Here is a 23,329-nt window from a genome sequence, read left to right on the forward strand (position 1 = left end):
GAAGGCAAAACTTGAAATATTTTATGGGACACAAGGGAGAAATGGGAATTCTTATAAACACTGCCAGCAACGGCAGAGGCACCAAGAACAGTTGTGCAGTGGTGCACCGTTCAAAAGAACTAAACCTGAGCAGGGATGGAAAAAGGGAGGGAGAGAGTAAAAACCCAGTAGGTGTTCTCCTGAGAAGGTCAGTCTTGGGGAAGATGTCTTTTTGAAATTCTTCAATCCTGAGGAGCAGGGCAACGTTTGCTACCTTGTTGTATTGGATAGAAATGTAAAATAGGGTGACTTATTTTAGAAAATTTAGAAATACCTACAAAAATTCGAAATCTACTAATCCTTTGACTAGAAAATCCACCCGGAAATTGTAATAAGATTTTTACTTTACATATTTGCTTACATATGCAAATAAAAAGATATGAACACAAACATTTCTGATGATAGCAATCTGTAAACCTAATGAATGCTCATTTATTGAAGAGTATTTGCATAATTCGTGTACATCCACAAAATAAAAGAGTAACAGGAATTACGGTGGGGTGGAGTTGCACAGGCAGACATGTATGTTTTCTAAGAGATATTAAGTTAAACAATGTACAGATGTGACTATGTTCTAATTATTATTTTTTTTAAATCAAAAATCTCTTTAAAGAGTAAGACACTGAATTTGAATTTCAATACTGGCAACGTTATTGTATACATATGCGTTCATTTCAACATCTGATACTGCTGAAATACCTAAATCCAGTTCCACAGGAGTTAGAATATACCGCAAATATCACTACTAAATTTCAATTTTAAACAAAAGGAATTGCTAATTTTTAAAAGGGTGAAATATATTTTTAATCGTGATGCCAAAAATCACATTTTTCTAAGTAGAATTTTCTTAGGCCTTTCAATTCCGTTTTACATTATCTTGATGTCATTCTCCAAACTTCTCAAAGTCATCAATGCCAACTTCAACTAAACTATGTTTCTATGGCTGTCTGGGTCAGGGCATTTAACCTATCAGTCATAATCCAAGTGAGAAATAGGAGTACTTTTGAGACAGTCTCTGTGTCAAGAAGGAATCCTAGGTTTTAAGAATGTAAAAGAAAGTCTAATTCTATTGGCAGTAAGGTAACAGTCAATCTCCTTTATTTCTATTTTACCAAATTACCTCTTTTTGTTTTTCTTCAAAGTAAGCCAAGACTTAAATAAAGTGGAAAAGTACAATTTGTAGTAAAGAAGGTGTAGCAATTAAAGAGAGCATAGGAACGAAAGGGGCAAGTTGTGAGTACCACAATGTCTTTAACAGAAAAAAACAATCCCAGAAATACATTGATGTATATTTTGATCTCCAGCTTATCACTGGGTATAAAAGGCTCTAATACCTTTCCTGGTTCCAAAGTTTGGTCACAGAAACAGGAAACCCATTACTCCATGATATATTTTCAATCGCCTCCACTTTCACTTCCCTTCCATACTCCAACATAACCAAATCCAAAATTGGCAATTAAGATTTTTATTAAAATGTGCCCACTGACCGAATTAGGCAATGCAACTAATTGTATAAAATAATTTACTGCATATTGTCCACATGGTTTTTACATGTGAGGGACTTTTCTTGGGAGGGGGCAGGGATTTCACTATTTATGTTGTGATACATATTTGTTTGCACTATGAAAAACAATATCTGGAGTATGAGAAAAGCATCTTCTAAAATCCACCTTATATTCTCCATGTAATTACAAGTTACTAATAACTGTCTAATCATCAAATACAAAGATCATACTCTTTCCTTCTGTGTCCCTGGATCCCAAATAAACTAAACCGCCTAAACATAGCTCATCCTAACAAAGTTTTTATATAGTCATTTATCAGATAATAATCTGGATTTAAGTAATGATTTTTAGATCTTAAATTCTTGTCTTTATATTGCTTTACTGTAAATTTGTTTCTTTTAAAAGTATCCATGCACTAGATTAAATTAAATTAAAATAAGATTTGCACAATTGTCTTCAAAATAAAATATAGACTTTTTCCCCCTGTAAAATGCTGACGTGATAGATTTTGAAAATTTTCTTCTACTTGGTTTTCTGAATCAGTTCAGAGTTGTTTTTACAAGTAGATTTTATGTAGCAGTCACCTAAAAAGGCTCAAAAAAGGTTCATAAAATTTTATGAAAAATTTCTAAGAAAAATGTCTTAATTGGATGACTTTCAAAAGTCATTCATCAGAAGGCATACGTGCTCGAAAAGTAAGAAAAATTGGACAGCATCCTTAGGTTTTATCATTGCAGCAAAGACAGTGTCAGTTAACTGGCATGATTCTCCCAGCAAGTAGAATGTTTTACATTTTAACATTAATTTCCTAAATAAAAGACTTCAGACGAGCTTATCAGTGCATACAAACTTACATATTTTAAAAATCCACTTCTCATCTTTCTCGACAGACCACTTTTGACTTCAGATGTACTCGTCGTACTCAAAAGTATTTTGTAAGTGCGCCCATCAAAAATAATCCCCAAAGAGGCTCACCAAATCTTCCATACACAATCTAGAGCAAGTCTCTGTCATAACAAATCCCCAAATAACAACTGTATCTAATCATACTGTGCATTAACTCTAATTTCAGAGATTACCGCTAAAAAAAAAAAAAACCCAAAAACAAAACCCCCAAACCCCAAACCCACAACTTTGGCTTAACAACCCTGTAAGGGAGAAACTTTGCTAACCTTATACATCACAGTGTTTAAAAACAGAAGAACCATTTCCAAAGCTTTAGTCACCGAAATGCACCTAGGTCATTTTGTGTTGAGTAATAAGAATTCATTCTGAAAAGAATTAATCCTTGTTATTGTTTCCACTTAATTCTTTCATCTCAGACCTACAATGAGAGATTTAAAAGGAAAGACCGGAGGGAGAAAGACGTTTAAATCCATCCGCAGGGATTTCTTTTGAGCCTAGAGTTTAATGTTTCGCTAGGGTTTCCCCTTAGAGAGTCCTACAGACGGTGGGTCCCAATCTGTTCCTAACTGGAAGACAGCTACCAAGGCGCCAGGAGGGACGGAGACGCCGGGCGCTCGAGAGGGGCCCGCACACCGACCCCCACAGGTCTGGCAGGGCAGTGCGCTCGCGGTGGGGACGCGCGACCCAGCCTTCACCTTGGGAGGTGCAGAGGCGCACACCAGGGTCCCCGGAGAAGTTGTCTCCAGCGGGAAGCCGGTCAAACCACGGGCGGGGTGGGGGCTTAGAACACACACACTTATTCTCCTGGTCCTCGGCGGGCACCGGGAAGCCCGCCGCGCGGGCTGAGCAGGGGCGGACACTGCCGCCCTGCCACTGACAGTTGACCCCGGCGGACACCCTGGAGGTCCCCGTCCGCCGAGGCCCGGCGGGGCGGCGCAGAGAGGCTGTACCTGGCAGGCACCCACGTACCTATCATGGTCACTGGGCAGGTGGAGACTGCTAGGCACGCAGGAGCCTCCGCGCACACCGGCACCCGCCTGTACCTCCCGCCAGTGTGGCTCCGGGGGTAAGTCTTCCGGCACTTGCCTCCCCTGTGCCCGGCCTTCGGAATGCGCACGCGCCGACGGCGCGCACCAGGGGCCTTCTGGGAGTCGTAGTTTTACCGCGTAGTTTCTCCTCACCCCGCCCCTCTCCCTCCGGCCGCCGGCCGCAGTCCGCCGCCGGCCTTCCGCCGCCATTCGGGATTCAGGCCCAGGAAACGTACGTCACGGGGGAACTGGGCCATTCGGCCTTAGTGTTGACGCGTCGCTTAGCAACCGGGAGGCTTACCTTTGGAAGCTTGTTGCAGCTTTTGCCGCGGTCCTTCGCTCTTCCCGCCCCTCCCCTCCCCTCAACTCCCTTCACCTAGGAGCTGCCAAACATCTGGATCAACCTGGGCGCTACGAGGGGTTGAATTTCTACCAGTATCGCGCCTTTTTACATTTTTTTTTTCCCCGAACTCCTTCTCACATCCGTAAAACCCACTGCTTCTTTTACTACACGTTTTATGAGAACAAGACATTTTCTAGGAAGATGGTGGCAGAAAAAGAGACCCTGAGCTTAAACAAATGCCCAGACAAGATGCCGAAGAGGACCAAGCTGCTGGCACAACAGCCGCTCCCGGTGCACCAGCCTCACTCCCTGGTTTCTGAGGGCTTCACAGTCAAAGCCATGATGAAAAACTCAGTCGTAAGTGATCTTCTTGCATTGAATGCACTCGCTCCGAATCAGGGGACACCAGATTATAGATGCTGGCCGGCCCGGTGATGGATTCTGAGTCTCTGTCCTGGGTGGTCTTTGGCAAAAATGGCAATTACTCTGCAGATGGTGCCCACCAGAGTGTGCAGGTCCAGGCTAGGTCGTTAGAAAGGATCTCGGGCAAGTGAGGTACTATACTCATTGATAAGCACCTGCCTAATAACCCATGGTTTCTAGACCATCCAAAATTACTCCTAAACTATTTACACGGGAAAAAAAAAAAAAAAAAGACCCTCTTTCCCTATTTGATTCCCAATCTAGCCCCACTCCTCAGCAAAGGACCTTATACAAGACGAGTTCTTAGAAATCATAAAGTCTTGCAAAATGTGACATGTGCTGACGTGCACCCAGAAACATAAACTCATTAAATCATCTACAATAAGAAATCTCATCAATTCAACCTAAGAAGTTTTAGAATATCCATACATTTACTTTAACAACCCTCTTTCTTACAAAATAATTTCAGCCTGTAAGAGCACTGATAGGCAATTTAATATGAAGTCTATTTCCAGATAGACCTTTTAAATGATAAATTTAAACAATCCAAGCTTCAGTTCAAGTATTTCTATTACTACAATTCCTATTTAATTTCTATAATTGCTATAGTAAAAATATTCTCAATACTATTAGGGGAAAGACAGGGTTTAAAATGCACACAAGTGAATTAGCTACATGCATGAAAGGTTTTAAAAAAAACTTTCATAGTTGTTAAGCAGCTTTAAATTTGGTATGCTAAGCCAGGTTTTACTACTGACAGACTAAGCAAGCCCCTGTCTAGGAATGAGATATTAATAATAAATGCGGCTTTCAAATTTGTATAATTTACACTCTGGGAGCATCTGACTTATTGTATAGCAGCTCACTATGTTAAATGAATAGTGTTGTTTTCCACTATCACATTATCTCTTTTATATAAATGTTGGAAACCTAATACCTTATTCCTAAACTGCATCCTTAAAATACATGAACGAAACAGATTACCTCTAGATCCCTAGGTCAGATTGCCATATTAGTACACAAAATGATATTTAGCTTATTGGAATGTGTGTCACTTGATTTACAACAGGTAAAATTCATGAAAGTAGATGAAATCCCTGCTTGTTGTAACCTGCAATCTTTTTTACATGTTTTTCCCATGAATAGGTGGTCATGGGAGTCCAGATGATTCATTTATCAGCAATATAGAATACGATCACCATTCAAGCTAATTAATTGTTTTTTCTTCTACACAGTATTTGTAATTATAATCTTGGTCATTTTTTTCTTTTTTAAAAAATTTTTTTTTTTACATTTTTAAAAAAAATTTATTTTTGAGAGACAGAGAGAGACAGAGCATGAGCAAGGGAGGGCCAGAGAGAGAGAGAGAGAGAGAGAGAGAGACAGAATCAGAAGCAGGTTCCAGGCTCTGAGCTGTCAGCACAGAGCCCGATGTGGGGCTCGAACCCAAGAACCATGAGATCATGAGCTAAGCCAAAGTCTGATACTCAACCAACTGAGCCACCCAGGCGCCTCGGTCATTTTTTTCAATGTTATATTTTTTCACAGACACATAAAAAATTGATCATTTTCTCTTTTGTTTGTAAATTTTTATTTATAATCATGTTTATTTTTTAACATAGCTTTATACCTAAAGTCATAGTTCCTGGAAAATTAAGTATTTCAGTATTGCCCAATATAGTAAATATGCTTATAAAACTAAAATAGCAAAAAAAAAATTGATTATGAAGAAGCCTTCTTTATAAGCAACCTACATGAGTTAAATATCCTCTTATTTTGCATTTTTAGAGAAAATCTCTTAGTGTTATATCTGTATTTCCATTAAGAGCCTCAGAACAGGATGTGTCATTCTTTCTTTCACTTTATTTAGTGAGAAATCACAATTCATAAATGCAGATATTATCCACATATTCATTCATTCAACCAAAAACTCCATCTCTTTTCCTTTTTTTTTTTTTTTTTTGCTAAGCTAGGAACATTTGGGATTAGCAAAACAAAGTCCCTGTCCTTCGTCCTCCAAGGAAAACTACCACACAATAATAAAGTCTTGATAAAAGAAAGATACCATTTATACAAAATAACTTCAGGGGTATAGGAAGTGAAACTTTTCATTTTTATCTCCAATACTTACCTTTCACCATTTCTGTCTTCAGCAATGTGAACCTTTTGGCATTAAAAAGTCAGAATACCTCTCTCTCTTTCTTAAGGTTTATTTCTATTCAGAAAATAACATGCCAGTCTCCAGCTTCTCTTGATTACAACTGCTGTCCAAGTGTGGACACCTATATCATTTTTCTGGCATTGAGACTTCCCTTCAATTGCCTCTTTCAGAAACTTCCTAATTAAATGAGTCACCATTCCTGGGCGCCTCCACAAAAGATGTATGCAACTGCGCCCCAAAGAGGTCTATGGAGATTCCCAGTGTTTCTTTGAGAATGTTCTAGTAACATAAATATATACACTTGATCATAAATTGATTTGATCAGATGGGCTGTGCAAACAGAAATCCCTATCTGAACAGTCATATTCTCTCTCTCTCTATATATATATACATATATATGAATAAAAAAATTTATAAAGTAATAATAAGCATAAATGGCTAGGTTTTTAAGACCCAATGTCAAATAAGCTTCTTCCTTTACTTCCCTGAAATTATTATTGCATTCTGTTTGAAAACAAGCAATGACAAAATTCCTGAAGTCAGAGACTAATATCAAATTCATCTTGTTATGTGTGCCTGAAAAGAGTGGTAGGAGATACAGAATTTGAAGATTTCATGTTCCATTTTCCCTGTAAAGGCCTTGTTTCATGGTATGTTGGAATCTATAGCCAGAAAGCAGTAGTTCAGCGTTGTATTGGTTTAATCTCAAATGACAAGAGATGCCTTCTGTGCTAATACACTTTATCATAAATCAAGTTAGGCTATAGGCCCCAGTTATGATGATACAGATTGACTTCAGCTTAAGCTTTATACTGTAGCTTTCCTTTTCAACAGACATATGTTTTATGTTCAAAGCTTAGGGGAATGGGAGAAATAATTCTTTAATGTTACATATGTAGAGACTTTTATACTTACCAATCATATATTCATTCAACACATAGTGGTAATGGTCAACATTTATACATTATATATTAAGGTATTGACTTGGCTGCTTTAACAGAGACCCAATAACAATAGTTTAACTAAAATGGAAGTTGTTTCTATTGCATAGAAAGGTCCAAGTTTGTTGGGCACTGCTTGTATATTGCTTTGTATCCTGTCGGATGATGTCCTCGGTCAAGGTGGGATCACCACCATCAGGGTCAAATCCCTACCCTCAAAAAGAAAGAAAGAAGCAGCAGCAAGCTCCCTTTTGGAGGCCTGGCCCAGGCACCACACCGCACTTTCATTCACATCCCACTGGCCAGAATTTGGTCATAGGCCTATACTTTCCCTTTCTACAAAAACCTATGAAAAACAGACCCTTGCAGGAACTCCCAGGCCCCCACACGTTCCATCAGGAAAAGGGCTAAGAAAGCTATATACCTACAAAAGGGCATAATGTCCAGCACCTACCTCAGGCATGGTGAGGGGGGTGGGGGAGCACCTGTAAGAAGAGGCAGGAAGAAATGGAGAGCAAGCAGCTTCATCAGAAATGTGTGTCCCAGAAGTTACACTTGTCACTTCTGCTCAAATCGGTTGCGAAAACTTACTTTTGTGACCATATCCAGTTGTAAGAGAGGCTGGGAACTGTAGTCTCCGACTGGTAGCTCTATGTCTAGCTGAAACTTGAGGCATTTTATTACTGTAATAAGGGGAAAAAGGAATAGTAGCAGTGAGCGTGGTAATTAGAAGTGTGCACTGCCTTAGGGTGCCGGGGTGGCTCAGTCGGTTCAGCGTCTGCCTCTTGATCTTGGCTCAGGTCATGATCTCATGGTTCGTGGGTTCGAGTCCTGTGTCAGGCTCTCTGTCCCTCTCTTGGGATTCTCGCTCTCCCTCTCTCTCTCCCCCTCCGTCACCCGCTCTCTCTCTCTCTCGCTCTCTCTCTCTCTCTGTCTCTCAAAATAAACTTAAAAAAAAAGTATACACCACCAGTGGTAAATATGCTCTATTGCTAGTGAAGAAAAGGAAATAAACAAGCAAAGTAATTGCAGGACATGTAAATACATGTCCGTCCGTGGTAAGGCTTAGAAATATTTGCTCAGCACGGTGGAAGTACTAACGATGAGGGGACCTCATCACCCTTTGTCTGGGCTTTTACAATATTCATCCAAACTGGTCTCTAGATTCCATCCACCATTTGGTTGTTTGCCTCAAGCATCCATCAGTATTACGACATTCATCTTCCCAGTAAAGTTCCCCTCTTATCGCTGCTCAGAGAAAACCATGGCACCTCCACCAGACCAGCAAGGTCTTCTGTGATGTAACCTATTCTAAGGTTTACTTTCATCTCCCTCTATTCTCATTTCCTTCCACCAAATTGAACTCTAACCTTTCATTGTTGCGATTTCACTTATCTTGTACCCTCTGCTCAAATGCCCTCCTTCCTACATATCTACACACACACACACACACACACACACACACACACACACACACGTTCCTTCACACATTATGTAACGAATATCTATTGATCACCGTGCCAAATGCTGTTTAGGTGCTGGCAGTTGAGCAGTCTAGAAAAGGCAGAACCCATGCTGTCAAGGAACTTTTATTTTTGTGGCCAGCTAAAATGCCAACTGCTTCAAGAAGACTTCCTAATTCTCTTTGTCAACCAAGATGGAAAATTATCCTTTGCTCATTGTTTTCTACTGTGTATGATGGTTATTTTTGGCTCATGTTTTGTCTTCTGTAAATTTCCTTTGAGGGCAGAACCCATGGTAACTAATTTTTTTTCATCCTAACCAGTAGCTAATAGTGTACTCACTAAGTATCTGATGAATGAAGGTAAGCAGGTCTACCCTTCTTGTCTCATCTTCTGCCTCTTTCTTATTGCCCTAACTATTATATGTCTTTTTGTTTTTAACCACCCTCCCCTGATTTAGGAACTCAGATGATCTCTTTAAAATTCAGCCAGATCATGGCATTTCTTATCTCAAACACTTCAACATCTCCTCATTCCTAGTGAAAGTTGAAGTTCTTCCTCTTTTGTAAGATCCTAAGTAATCTGGCACTGTTGCGCTTTTTAAAAATTCTTTTAATGTTTATTCATTTTTGAGACACACACACATATATGTATATATGTATATGTGTATGTATACACATACACATACACATATACATATATATATTTGGGGAGCCTGGGTGGCTCAGTCGATCTGACCTTAGCTCAGGTTATGATCTTGCAGTTTGTGGGTTTGAGTTCTGCATCATGCTCTGTTCTGAGAGCTCAGAGCTCTGTCAATGGACACAAATTGTGTCCATATTTTGGCTATTGTAAATAACGCTGCAATGAACATATGGGTATCTATACCTCTTCAAATTATTTTTTTAAATTTTCTTTGGATAAATACCTAGAAGTGGAATTGCTGGATCATATGGTAGTTCTAATTTCAATTTTTTGAGAAATCTCCATATTGTTTTCCATAGTGGCTGCACCAACTTACATTCCTAGCAACACTTATGAGGGTTTCCTTTTCTCCAGATCTTCCCTACACTTCTTATATTTTGTCTTTTCAAGAAGAGCTGATCTCACAGGTGTTATGAAGTGATATCTCATTCTGGTTTTGACTTGCATTACCCTGATGATTACATATTGAGCATAGAACATTGAACAGCTTTTAGTGCTCCTGCTGGCCATCTGTACGTCTTCTTTGGAAATATGTCCATTCTAGTCCTCTGCCCATTTTCTAGTTGGGTTTTCTAATTGTTTTTGATATGAAGTTGCTCACGTTCTTTATATATATTGACTATTAGCCCTCCTTATTTCATATATTGTTTGCAAATATCTTCTATTCATAGGTTGCCTTTTCATTTTATTGATGGTTTCCTTTGCTGTCCAAACGCTCCTTAGTTTAATGCAATTCCATTTGTTTATTTTAACATTTGTTGCCTATACCTAAGAAGACTGGTCCAACAAATATAGGTAAAACCTATGTCAAAGAGCTTACTGCGTGTGTTTTCTTTTAGTGGTTTTATGGCTTCAGGTCTCACATTCAAGTCCTTAATCCATTTTGAATTTATTTTTGTATATGGTATAAGACAGTGGTCCAGTTTCATTCTTTTGCATGTACCTATCCAGTTTTCCCAGACCATTTATTAAAAAGACTACATCTTCTCCATTGTATCTCTTTGCCTTCTTTTTCATAGATTATTTGGCCATATGTGTGTCCATTTATTTCTGGGCTTTCCATTCTGTTCCATTGATTTATATGTGTGTGTGTGTGTGTGTGTGTGTGTGTGTGTGCGTGTGTGTGCGTGTGTGTGTGTGTGTGTGTGTTTGAGCCACTAGCATACTGTTTTGATTACTGTAGCTTTGTGGTATTATTTTAAATCAGGGAGCATGATACCCCTTGCTTTGTTCTTTCTCACAATTACTTTGGCTATTTGTGACATTTTGTGGTTTCATACAAATTTTTTGGATTCTTTTTTCTACTTTTGTGAAAAATGTCCATTGGTGTTTTGATGAGGATTGCACTTATCCATAGATTGCTTTGGGTGCTGTGGGCATTTTAGCAGTATTGTTCCAATTTATGAATGTGGTGTATCTTTGCATTTATTTGTGTCATCTTCAACTTTTTTTTTCATCAGTGTCTTACAGTTTTCAAAGAATATGTCTTTCACATTTTTGGTTAAATTTATTCCTAGGTATTTTATTCTTTTTTTTTTTTCAAATGAAGTGCATACATAAGGGTTTTTTTTAATTTTTTTCTAATTTTATTCATTTTGAGAGAAAGAGTGAGCGTGGTGGGGGCGGGGGGCAGAGAGAGAGGGAATGAGAGAGAATCCCAAGCAGGCTCTGTGCCAACAGCATGGAGCCCAGCGTGGGGCTTGAATCCACAAACCGTTTGGGCTTGAACCCAAAACCAAGAGTTGACAGCCCAACCAAGTGATCTACCTAGATGCCCTTAGGTATTTTATTCTTTTTGATGGGACTGTTAATTTCTCTTCTTGATGGCTTATTCTTAGTGTATAAAAATATGACTGATTTCTATTAATTTTGTATCTTGCAACTTTATTGAATTCATTTATTAGTTCTAATAGTTTTTTGGTGGAATCTTTAGGATTTTCTATATATAGTATCATGTTATCTGTAATTTCATTTTCCTTATCAATTTGGATGTCTTTTATTTCTTTTGCCTAATTCCTCTGGCTAGGACTTCCAATATTAAAAATGGTGAAAAAAAAAGTCGACATCTTTGTCTTGTTTGTGATGTTATAGGAAAAGCTTTCAGCCTTCCACCATTGAATATGATGTTAGCTGTAGGTTTGTCATATATATGCCTTATAATTATGTTGGGGTACATTCCTTCTTTTCTTATTTTGTTGAGATTTTTTTTTTATCATATGTGGATGTTGAATTTTGTCAAATTCTTTTTCTGAATCTATTGAGATGATGACATGATTTTTGTTCTTAGTTTTGTTAATGTGGTTTCTCAGGGTGATTAATTTGTGGATGTTAAATCATCCATGCACTGCTGGAATAAATCCCACTTGACTGTGGTATATGATCCTTTTAACACATTGTTGCATTCAGTTTGCTAATATTTTGTTGAGGATTTTTGCATCTATATTCACCAGGGATATATTAGCCTAAAATTGTCTTTCTTTTTGTGGTGTCTTTCTCTGGTTTTGGTGTCAGAGCTATGCTGGTTTTGTAAAAATGACTTTGGAAGTATTCCTTTCTCCTTAATTTTTTTTTTAAGTTTTATTTATCTTTTTGAGAGAGAGAGAACATGTGAATGAGCAGGAGAGGGGCAGAGACAGGAGGAGAGAGACAATCCCAAGCAGCCCCACAATGTCAGTGTAGAGCCCGATGAGCGGCTCGAAGTCACAAACTATGAGATCGTGACCCGAGCTGAAATCGGAAGTCAGGCACTTGAAGCTGTCTGGTCCTGGACATACATACATACATACATACATACATTTATTTATTTATTTATTTATTTATTTATTTATTTATGAGAGTTTTTGAATTAGTCAATTGTATTAGTTGCAGTCTATCAATATTTTCTAAAATATTTTTCAATGTTTATTTAATTTTGAGAGAGACAGAGACAGAGACAGAGAGCAAATTGGGGAGGGGCAAAGAAAGAAGGAGACACAGAATCTGAAGCAGCTCCAGGCTCTGAGCTGTCAGCACAGAACTCTCTGTGGGGCTAGAAACTATGAACCGTGAGATCATGAGCTGAGCCGAAGTCAGATGCTTATCCTACTGAGCCACTCAGGTGCCCCAGTCTATTAATATTTTCTATTTCTTTGTGATTCAGTCTTGGAAGATAGTGTGTTTCTAGAAATTTATCTACTTCTTCTAGATTTTCCAGTTTGTTGATATAATTCCAATTTGTTTTGATCCCTTTGTGTTTCATGGTGTCGATGGTAACTTCTCTTTCATTTGTGATTTTATTTGGGTCCTCTTTTTTTATTGATGAGTCTGGCTAGAGGTTTATTAATTTTGTTTATCTTTTCAAAGAACCAGCTGTTAGTTTCATTGATCTTTTTTCTATTGTCCTTTCAGTGTCTACTTCATTCATTTCCACTCTGATCTTTATTATTTCCTTTCTTCTACTAACTTCTGGCTTTGTCCTTTTTCTGTTTCCTTCAGGTGTAAAAGTTAGGTTGTTATTTGTTATTTTTCTTGTTTTCTTGAACTAGTTCTGTGTTGCTATGAACTTCCCTCTTAGAACTGTTTTCACTGCATCTCCTAGATGTTAGAAAATTGCGTTTCCATTTCCATTTGTCTCAGGGTATTTTGTGATGTTATCTTTGATTTCTTCATTAACCTATTGGTTGCATAACAACATAGTGGTTAGCCTCATGTGTTGGTGAGTGAGTGTGTGTGTGCGTTTTCCAGTTTTCTTCTTGTAATTGATTTCTAGTTGCATACCATCGTGTTCAGAAAAGATGCTTGATATAATTTCAGTCTTCTTAAATTTAGTGAGACCTGCATTGTGGCCTAACATGCAATCTGTTCTGGAGACTGTTCCATGAACACTTGAAAAGAATGTGTGAGGGGTGCCTGGGTGGCTCAGTCGGTTGAGTGTCCGACTTTGGCTCAGGTCATGATCTCGCAGTCTGTGAGTTCGAGCCCCGCATCGGGCCCTGTGCTGACAGCTCGGAGCCTAGAACCTGCTTCTGATTCTGTCTCCCTCTCTCTCTGCCCCTCCCCTGCTCATGCTCTGTTTCTCTCACTCTCAAAAATGAATAAATGTTAAAAAAAAAAAAAAAGAATATGTGAAACCTCTGAAACCCATTCATGATACATATTAGAAATGGATGGAAACATCTAATGTCATAGTTCTCAGGTTGCAAATTGAAATCACCGGGGGAACTTAAAAAAAAATACGGATTCCTCAGCCTCACCCTCCAAGATTCTGATTTAATTTTTCTTATTTTTCTGGGGTTGATTTAATTAGTCTTTAATAATGGTTCAGAACATTTGGGAGGATACTATTAAGGAAAGATCTCAAAAAACTATTTTCGATATAACTTTTTTTGAAGACGTTTACTAAGCAATATTCTATTTCCCACTGATTGCATTATTCTTGTTGGTTGGTTGGTTTGCAATTATACATAATACCCAGATATTTTAGAGAAATTTTTAGCCAGTGTAACACAATTTTAAGTATTTAATTTGGCAATATGTTTAGAAACTGTTGATACTGATCTCTCCCATTAATTCATATCCAGAATGTTGATTTTAATTTTTATCTTTATACCAGTTTAATCTTCCAGAGGACATTTTAATACTATGCAAACTGAGTATAGAAAATAATCAAATAGGTATGTTGGGGCACCTGGGTGGCTCAGTCGGTTAAGCATCTGATTCTTTGTTTCAGCTCAGGTCATGGCCTCATGGTTAGTGGGGTCAAGCCCAATATCTGGCTCTGTGTTGACAGCCCAGAGCCTGCTTGGATTCTCTCTCTCCCTCTCTTTCTGCCCCTCCTCTGCTTGCTCTCCTTCAAAAATAAACGTTCTAAAAGTAAATAAAATAGGCATATATTTATCTAGATTTAATAAATAATGGTGTTTTGTTATAACATCGTATTCTTTTAAATAAATTTCTGATCTTATAGAAAAATAAACAAATCCTTACTAGAAGAGCTACCTCCTCCTTCCTTTTCCATCTTTCTATTCTTCCGTTCCCAGAAGTAACTGGGATCCTATAGTTTATATATATCATTCCCAAATAATGTAGTGCATATACATGCATCCATACATTTTATGGCAATGTGTATGTGTATATATATAATGAAAATTTAGGTATTGTTCTTCAGGTTACCTTTATACCTGGGCTAGTCTGTTACAGGGCATGTTTCTCCACTGGCTTTTAGCTCATATTCAATTCATAAATAGGGGAATGATATCAGTGTAAGTAGGAGGTTCATACGTTTTTGCCCCACGTTGTTAAAATTTTATGCCACCAAGTAAGAGCAGCTGAGTGAAAAGTATACTAGCACAACCGAACACAGCATATCAACAGAGTAATTCGAAGTGATGCAGAAAGTATCATTCCTCCTGTTCCCCTTGCATACTTGCTCTTAAAAGTCTTGGAGTGTTACCCTACTTTGTAAATCCTTACAACATCTCCTGTCATCATTTTCTTTAAAAGAACAGCAGTATATTTACTGCAGTATTTCACTTCCAAAGGTTAAGAATTAACTGTGCTGATAACTTTTTATTAGAATGATTATTAAGTGCTCTGGTTACAAAATTGCATAGGTTTTTATGGGCTTTTAAACATTATTTTTCCCATACACCTTGTTATTTTTAATGAGTGATTTTGCAGAACAGGTAGATTTTCAGGAATGCGTGTCCTGTGATAGCAGGAACACTTGGAGGAAATTTGCTTACCTGCTGTATCATATTCCCATTGCATGAATGAGCCAGTGTGTTTATTCATTCTCTTACTGAGGGACTGTTAGGTTTCTACATTTCAATACTGCCTCATTCTGTAGAGTTTATTATGCACCTGTGCCAAAGTTCACCTGAGGTGGATTGCTGAATAATGAGGTGTAGCTTCAACTTTAGTAGAGTTTGTCAAATTTCTTTCCAGAGTAATATGTGCATATTTATACTGTCAGCAGCAGCTAATGAGAACTCTTGTTTCCTAAATCCTAATCATCATCGGTGGTATCAGACAAAATTGTACTAATCCTCAGGGTATGAAAAGATACCTTGTTTTAATTTTGCATTTCTCTTATAGTCATATGAGTTTTTTTCCATAGTTTTTTAATCAGATAAGTTTCTTCCTCTGTGCTTTGCTTATTACTAGTGTTTGCCCATTTTTTCTATTGGGTTGTCCTTTTCTTATTGTTGCATAGGTATTCTTTATAGTTGTATACTCTGGATATGCATATCTTCTGGATATGGACTCAAGATATTTTCTAGTTTGTGACTTGTCTTCATAGTGTTTTTTTTCTTTGATGTGTAGAAATTTTAAATTTAATTTTAAGCAATTATAGTTATCTTTTTTTATGTTATCTCTTTAGTTATCTCTTTTTGTGATTTGTGTATTTCCTGATTAGTTTCAGAAATGTTTTTTTCATCCTGATATGTTAAGTTTTCTTGAACATGTTTTCTTATGATGTTCCACAGATTATTAATTATTCAGTCACTAATTCATTTTTTAAGATGAGAGTTAAGGCTTTAATTTGGTCTGTTCCAAATGGAGAGCCATCCATTCAGTCCCGTTTATAAATAGTAACTGTGGACTCTCTATTCCTTCTTATTGGTCGATTTATCTATCTCTGAGCCAGTATCATACTGTCTTAATTGTTGTAGCTTTAAAAATCTTGATATTTGGTAAGGTGAGTTTCACCAGTTTGTTATCATCCTCTTTGACATTCTTGGTCTCTTACCATCTATAGGGATTTTAGGATAAGTTGTCAAGTTTCATGAAAATCTTTTTGGGATTTTGACTAGAACTGTATTGAAAGCATAGGATAACTGGAGGACAATAGCAATATATCCTTAATTTACTAAGGGTTTTTCTTTTATATAATTGTTGAAATTTATCGAAGATAGTTTCTGTATCTTTGAAATGATCATAAGGGTTTTTGTAACTATTTTAATGTTAATTTAATGTTAATTTATGCATAGATGATATTGTAATATTACATCATCCTTACATTCTTGCATGTGATTTAATCATGATGTGTTTAGCTTTTAAAAATGAATATTAGTCATTGGTATCTCTTTTGCTTATCAGGGAGCAAGGTTTTTCCCAGTGACCCACCACAATCCTGTATCTTATCACCCCAAACTAGGCGTTAATGTTAAGGTGGCATCTTAGGTCTGGCTGCTGTGATAAAATACCACAGACTGGGTGGCTTAAACAACACAATTTATTTCTCCTAGTTCTGGAGGCTTGGAAGTCCAAGATCAAGGTGCTGGCCAATTCAATTCCCGGGGAGGGCTTCCTTCCTGGTTGCAGATAGTGTGACTCATGGCTGTGTCCTTATGTCCTTTCTTTACTCAGTGCAAGCACATAGAGACTCTTACTTTTCATTGAAAACTGCTAATTCCATGGTGCCTGGGTGGCTCAGTTGGTTGAGTGTCCAACTTCAGCTCAGGTCATGATCTCTCAGTTCATGAGTACGAGCCCCCCACGGGGCTCTGTGCTGACAGCTCAGGGCCTGGAGCCTGCATCAGATTCTGTGTCTCCCTCTCTCTCTGCCACTACCCCCACTTGTGCGCTCTTTGTCTCTCTCTCTCAAAAATAAACATTAAAAAAAATTTTTAGGGGTGCCCGGGTGGCTCAGTCGGTTAAGTGTCTGACTTCAGCTCAGGCCATGATCTTACTACTTGTGTGGGTTTGAGCCCGGTGTCGGGCTCTGTGCTGACAGCTCAGAGCCTGGAGCCTGTTTCCGATTCTGTGTCTCCCTCTCTCTCTGCCCATCTCCTGTTCACACTCTGTCTCTTTCTCTCAAAAATAAATGAACTTAATTTTTTTTTTACATTTTTTTAAACTGCTAATTCCATCCCATAGGCCCTACCTACCCTCATGATCTCATCTACCCTAATTACCTCCCAAAGGCCTGATCTCCAAAAACTATCACCTTGGGGTTAGGGCTTCAACATGCATATTTTGAGGGAGGGACACAGATATTCAGACCATAATAAGTGGGGAGGTGGTACTGCTGAGTTTGGCTCATCTTTTGGGACTGAAGAAGGGGCCCATCTTCCTGCAATTCTTTGCTGCTAGAACAAAATGGTGTTTCTATAAACTAAAAGAAAACTAGAATTTTCCTTTAGGAAGAAAACTAAATATGTGTACCACACTTGCATTCTACAAAAAATAATTAGATTTAATGCCTTTCTTTTAACAATATGTTTCTGAACAATTATTTCAATTACAAAAGGGAAAAATACTTATGTAGAGTTTTAAGAAAATATTTATAAAAGGAAAAGGAAAATACATATAAAATCCCTTTCACTAGAGTTAATCGCTCTTGAATTATTCTTAAAAAGTATGTCGAGGGGCGCCTGGGTGGCTCAGTAGGTTGAGCTTCTGACTTCAGGTTAGGTCATGGTCTCATGGCTCATGGGTTCGAGCCCCGTGTCGGGCTCTGTGCTGACAGCTCAGAGCCTGGAGCCTGCTTCAGATTCTGTGTTTCCCTCTCTCTCCGCCCCTAACCCACTCGCATTCTGTCTCTGTCTCTCTCAAAAATAAACATTAAAAAAAAAAAGCATGTCAACATCCTTTTTGTGTAAAATTGGAGTCATATCATACATACATTGTTAATGTGTTTTAAATATTAATTTAAATATTAATTAAATTAATTAATATATATCAATATATTAATCGATACCGACATAACATGATAATTAATATATATTGATTAATATATTAATATATAGCTATATATTAATATATTTTATATGTCATGTATAATATCTTATATATGTTATATAAAATATATACTGATATATAATATATATTAGTTAATGTAATATGCCATTTATTTTCATTGCTACTTTATTAATTGTTTTGATTTGATTTACTTATGATTTGTTTGGCTTTTTGTTTCTGTTTTCATATACTATCTCCTAAATTTATATATGAATTCTTCTGGTTTTGATAATAGGCTTATTTCTCCTCTTACATATTATCTTTTCTCCTATTCCCCCTTATTATTTTTTTTTACTGAGGTTTTGTTGGAATAATTGACTTTCTTTTTAATAAAAGTCTTTCTTTTTAATACCCTTATTTTTATTTATTCATTTTATTTTTTAATGTTTATGTTCTTAGTTTTGAGAGAGAGACAGAGCATGAGTGGGGGAGGGGCAGAGAGAGAGGGAGACACAGAATCTGAAGCAGGCTGCAGGCTCTCATCTGTCAGCACAGAGCCCAACGTGGGGCTCGAACTCACGGACCATGTTATCATGACCCAAGCCGAAGTTGGATGCCCAACCGACTGAGCCACCCAGGTGCCCCAATACCTTTATTTTTAATAGACATTATTGTTCTTATTATTAAAAGGTATGTAATTGTATTTTGTTTTTACTTTCATATGATTGTTATTTCTAAGGAATTCTTTTTTTCCCCATTGGTAGGGGCTTTATGATCATGTTTTGATAATGATTTTTTTTTATTAGTAAGTTTGTTGCTTGATGGCTATGTAATTTGGTTTCTATAGTTTTAGTTGCTTAGAATTTATTAAAATTATCTTTTTGGTCTAGAGTAGGATCATTTTCTAGAAATGTTCTTTGGAAATTTGAAAATAGCCTTTTTTTTTTTTTTGTCCATAGCTATTCTGGATTGTTAATTGCAGATAACTTATTTTAGTTGCAAATTATTACAGAAACCATCTGTGTAAAGATATTTTTTACTATTTAATAATCATGAATAATAGTGATTAACTCTCTCTTAAGCAAATCTGGAGTAGGCAGATAAGGTTTGGCATTTCCTCTAGTCTTTTTTCTATATCCATATTTAATAGTCCATAAAACAGTAATTTCTCCTAGTTTATCTAAATGGAAGATTTAAAAACACAACTAATTGGGGCACCTGGGTGGCTCAGTCAGTTGAGCATCTGACTTTGGCTCAGGTCATAATCTCACAGCTTGTGAATTCAAGCCCCGTGTCAGGCTCTGTGTTGACAGCTCAGAGCCTGGAGTCTGCTTCAGATTCTGTGTCCCTCTCTCTATCTGCCCCTCCCTCACTCATGCTCTGCCTCTCTCTCTCTCTCTCTCTCTCTCTCTCTCTCAAGAATAAATAAAACATTTTAAAAAAATAAAGTAAAATAAAAACACAACTAATTGCTAAAAATCTACTTATTAAATATTCATGGCTCTTGTGATTTTTATAAGTAAGGAGAAAAATGCAAAAGAATACAAGTTACAAACAAGAACTACAAAACAGTGGGAAGATTACATCGTGATGTAGTCTTTTTCTTCTCTTTAACCTTATCAGGGGACATATCAAATTCCTGTTTTAGGAGTTCTGAAAATGGCCTAATGATAGCTAATAATCTTTACTCAAACTTACTTATAGGACCCAGAATTCTAGAACCTGTCTGTGGTAGTTCAATTATTTTATTTTCTAGAAAAAAACATATTTATATTTTCAATGCTTATATTTCATATTCCATGCCCTTAAAATGAAATTTTTGAAAGAGAATTCAGGAATACCTATTGATTTTGCTTCTGTTTATTAGGAACTGACTTAAAGGGGCACCTGGGTGGCTCAGTTGGTTAAGCATCCAACTTTGGCTCAGTTTATGATCTCAGGGTTTGTGAGTTTGAGCCCTTTGTCGGGCTCTGTGCTGACCATGTGGAGCCTGCTCAGGATTCTCTTGCTCGCCCTCTCTGCCCCTTCCACACAATTTCTTGCTCTCTTGCACTCTCTCTGTCTTAAAAAAAATTCATCTGCCACTTTGGGGGGTTGTGCAGACACATCATTGATCAGACAGTGATCTAGTCTTGGTGAGAAACACGCCAAGGTATAATACATAGAGTGACCACTGATTTTGTAAGAGCTAAAAAATAAGGCAAGAGGAGTTTAGATTTAATATTTAGCACCCAAAAATTGAAACTCTAAAGCATCTGTAAGGTAATTCTGTTCGTCTGTGGTAGAGAAGAAGTGTTATGTTCACAGAGAGATTATTTTTAAGATTCCCGTATGCATGTAAGAGTCATAGACTAAAAAAAAAAATTAAGATATCATTATCTATGAATTGTATTACTTACTAAAGTCACTGCCATTTAGGAAAAAGCATGTGAATTTATTACGTTATAAAGAGTAATTGTGCTGTATCAATAATAATTTATACTTTGGAATTATCCTCCAAAACCAATCCAAGTTAAAGTCATCAATGTAGCATAGGTTAGAGAAAGTAAGAAAAATATAAAAAAATATTAAAAAAAATATAAAAATATATAAAAAATTCCAAAAATATAAAAAAAATAAAATATAAAAAATTCCAAATAAAATAATGAGTAAAAGATAAAGCATGGGTAACTACCTTCTTTTTCTGGGTTTTACTTAGATAAGAATCCATGGAGAAATATATTTCACAGATTATCTATCCTAAATTAAAGTAGCTATGAATAAAACTCCCTGAGACAAACAGTAAATCCTTTACCAAATCTACTGTGATTTGTATTAAAAAAAGTTATTTTACATGATAAAACTGTAACTTTATTTCAAGATGAAGCAGATGACATACTTAAATGCTTTCACATGACCATAAAAAAGTTTTGATTTAAAGAATTATATTTAAATATGTTTTAGAATTTATATAATGATTATTGAAACAATTGTATGAAATAAATACTAGTAATTTTAAGTAATAATGAGGCATGCCTTTGTGTATGCTTTATGTTCCTATGAAATTTCATGAATAAATGATACATTTTATTTACTCATGAATACACTAGATTATACACACATTCATGGTGATTTACATAATCAAAATTATCTTCTGTCACTATTAGGAGTAAATAATGAAAATATTTTACAAGTTCATCAAATATAGCTTTTATAATATAAAGGTGAAGTATAAATGGCTAATGTCATATAATTCTTTGTCCCTGTGCCCCTCAACTCTGCACAGTGTTCTAGACATTGGAGATGCTCAGTTGTATTTCTTGATTGTTTAATTCTGACTTATTTTTAAAAGTAATTCATTTAGCCATGAGTGTCCATCTACACCTGTTATACATTTCTTTCAATTCATCACATCGAAAAAAGTATAGGTGATTGATTAAGAACTTCCTTAGGGAATGGAAGATCCTTCTGTATATCACATTTGTCCTTCTATTTATGTAAGTCAAAGATAATTGGATTGATTTAAAGCTTGTGAACATTTGATACTAGGATAAGAACCGTAGGAACCGTGTTTTAGATTAGGAGGATCTCAAAGAATGAATCACCACCAGTGTATGGGGCCTATTGGATAAGATAAGACTGAAATACTTCCAATGACTTACATAGTACAAACACCAGGTTTATCCAGAGCTAATGCTGGCAAACACAAAATCAACCAGACTGAGCCGGGTAAGGTTTGAGGTAAGAGACCTGAGACACAGTAGAGGCAAACACTTGAATCTAAACCTATGGTCCCAAAGTGAACCGAGTTCCAGTCAAAAAGATAGGTAACAAGAGGCAGGGGCTTGGAGGGACATAGAAGGCTGATCGTTAACCAAAAAGATATTTAAAACCCTTAGCCTCCTCTTAGGAGAAGCACAGGCTAATATCACCCTCTGGGAAGGGTGGGGAGCATTCTGGAGAGAGGATGTTAAATAGCCTAATAAATTATTATCTACTGCCAGGCTTCTGTTGACAAGTTGGACTTGTTTTAACTGACTGTTCTGTAAAATAATTAGTTCAACTTGTTAACGTTACTCTATTTTGTAATAGATCCCACCTGTGTCCCTGTTCAGTCACCCACAAATAAGTGATATTTGTCTTTAAAGAAAATGGATTGGAGCAAAGCTGCTGTAATGTATTAAAATATTGGAAAATGAACTCAGAACGTATATGCAGTTTATCGTGGAAGAGCCGTATCACCTCCTTTCTACTGTCTATGGCTTTTCAAAGTGTCAGTGTGATAAGTGCACAGGTTAATAGATGAAGTTGTAGAGACTGGCTTATCAGGCTTATCAGGATCCATCCTGTCCTGTTCCCCACCCCCTAAACCCACATTCTTTCAGTTGTACCACTTGTAACTATTTCTTATTTTAATCTGTAAATCATATGCTTCTATTACTATTTTTTTTTAATGAGCTTCACTGAGGTACCAACAGTGAACTACTTATATTAAAGTATAGAACTAGATAAGTTTCGACATACACATACAGCTGTAAAGCCATCACAACAATCAAAATGATGAACATACGCGATGTTTCCACATTTCTTTGTGCCTCTTTATAATCCCTCTCACACTTCTTCCCTTCTCTCTAGTCAACCAGTGACCTGCTTTCCATCACTAAAGATGAGTTTGCATTTTCTAGATTTTTATATAAATGGAATTACACAGACCGTATTCCATTTTTTCCTGTTTTTTCTTTCACTCCGCATAATTATTTTGAGATACATCCCTGTTGTTGCTTCTGTCGATACTTCATTCCTTTTTTATTGCTAGAAATAATCTACTTGTATGAATGTAGCATGTGTGTTTGACCATTCACTGTTGGTGGACATTTATAAAGGTTGTTTCCAGTTTGTGGCTGTTAAAAACGGCTGCTATGAACATTGATATACAAGTCTGTGTATGGATTTTAAGTTTATCTCTCTTGGTTAAATACCTAAGAGTTGGGCTAGTTGCAACAACTGGGAAGAGGCTGAGAGAATTAAAGCCCCATCATGTCAGCTCTACCCCCAGCTGGTTCGAAGTTATTAATGGCAATGACAAGTTCATCCTCGTCATCTCTGATATATTCAAAAGATCTCAGAATATGTATAAGCCTGTTTGTTACATGTGGGTTGATCTCATATGCC

At 36.9% G+C, this 23,329-nt stretch overlaps 2 protein-coding genes across 6 annotated transcripts in view; one reads left to right on the plus strand and one right to left on the minus strand.

Annotated features, from left to right (window-relative positions):
• Positions 1-3,694, minus strand: part of PRKN (parkin RBR E3 ubiquitin protein ligase) — a 1,336,804-nt gene extending 1,333,110 nt beyond the window's left edge. Inside the window, exon 1 of one of the 2 annotated variants that reach the window (XM_042987489.1) lies at positions 3,420-3,694. In XM_042987489.1, the coding sequence (XP_042843423.1) occupies positions 3,420-3,426 (7 nt within the window). In that variant the 5' untranslated portion in view covers positions 3,427-3,694. The remainder of the gene's footprint in view (positions 1-3,419) is intronic. The other variant, XM_007097240.3, reaches the window with a different exon arrangement.
• The window catches only part of PACRG (parkin coregulated), a 509,535-nt gene that overhangs the window by 2,090 nt on the left and 484,116 nt on the right, over positions 1-23,329 (plus strand). For 2 of the 4 annotated variants that reach the window (XM_007097242.3, XM_042987494.1), the window contains exon 1: positions 3,723-4,178. The exons of the other annotated variants lie outside the window; for them this stretch is intronic. In XM_007097242.3, the coding sequence (XP_007097304.2) occupies positions 4,023-4,178 (156 nt within the window). In that variant the 5' untranslated portion in view covers positions 3,723-4,022. Of the gene's footprint in view, positions 1-3,722; positions 4,179-23,329 lie in introns of those variants that run through there. 4 annotated transcript variants of the gene reach the window in all.

Source organism: Panthera tigris, chromosome B2 (assembly GCF_018350195.1).
Source record: "Panthera tigris isolate Pti1 chromosome B2, P.tigris_Pti1_mat1.1, whole genome shotgun sequence".
Taxonomy (NCBI): domain Eukaryota; kingdom Metazoa; phylum Chordata; class Mammalia; order Carnivora; family Felidae; genus Panthera; species Panthera tigris.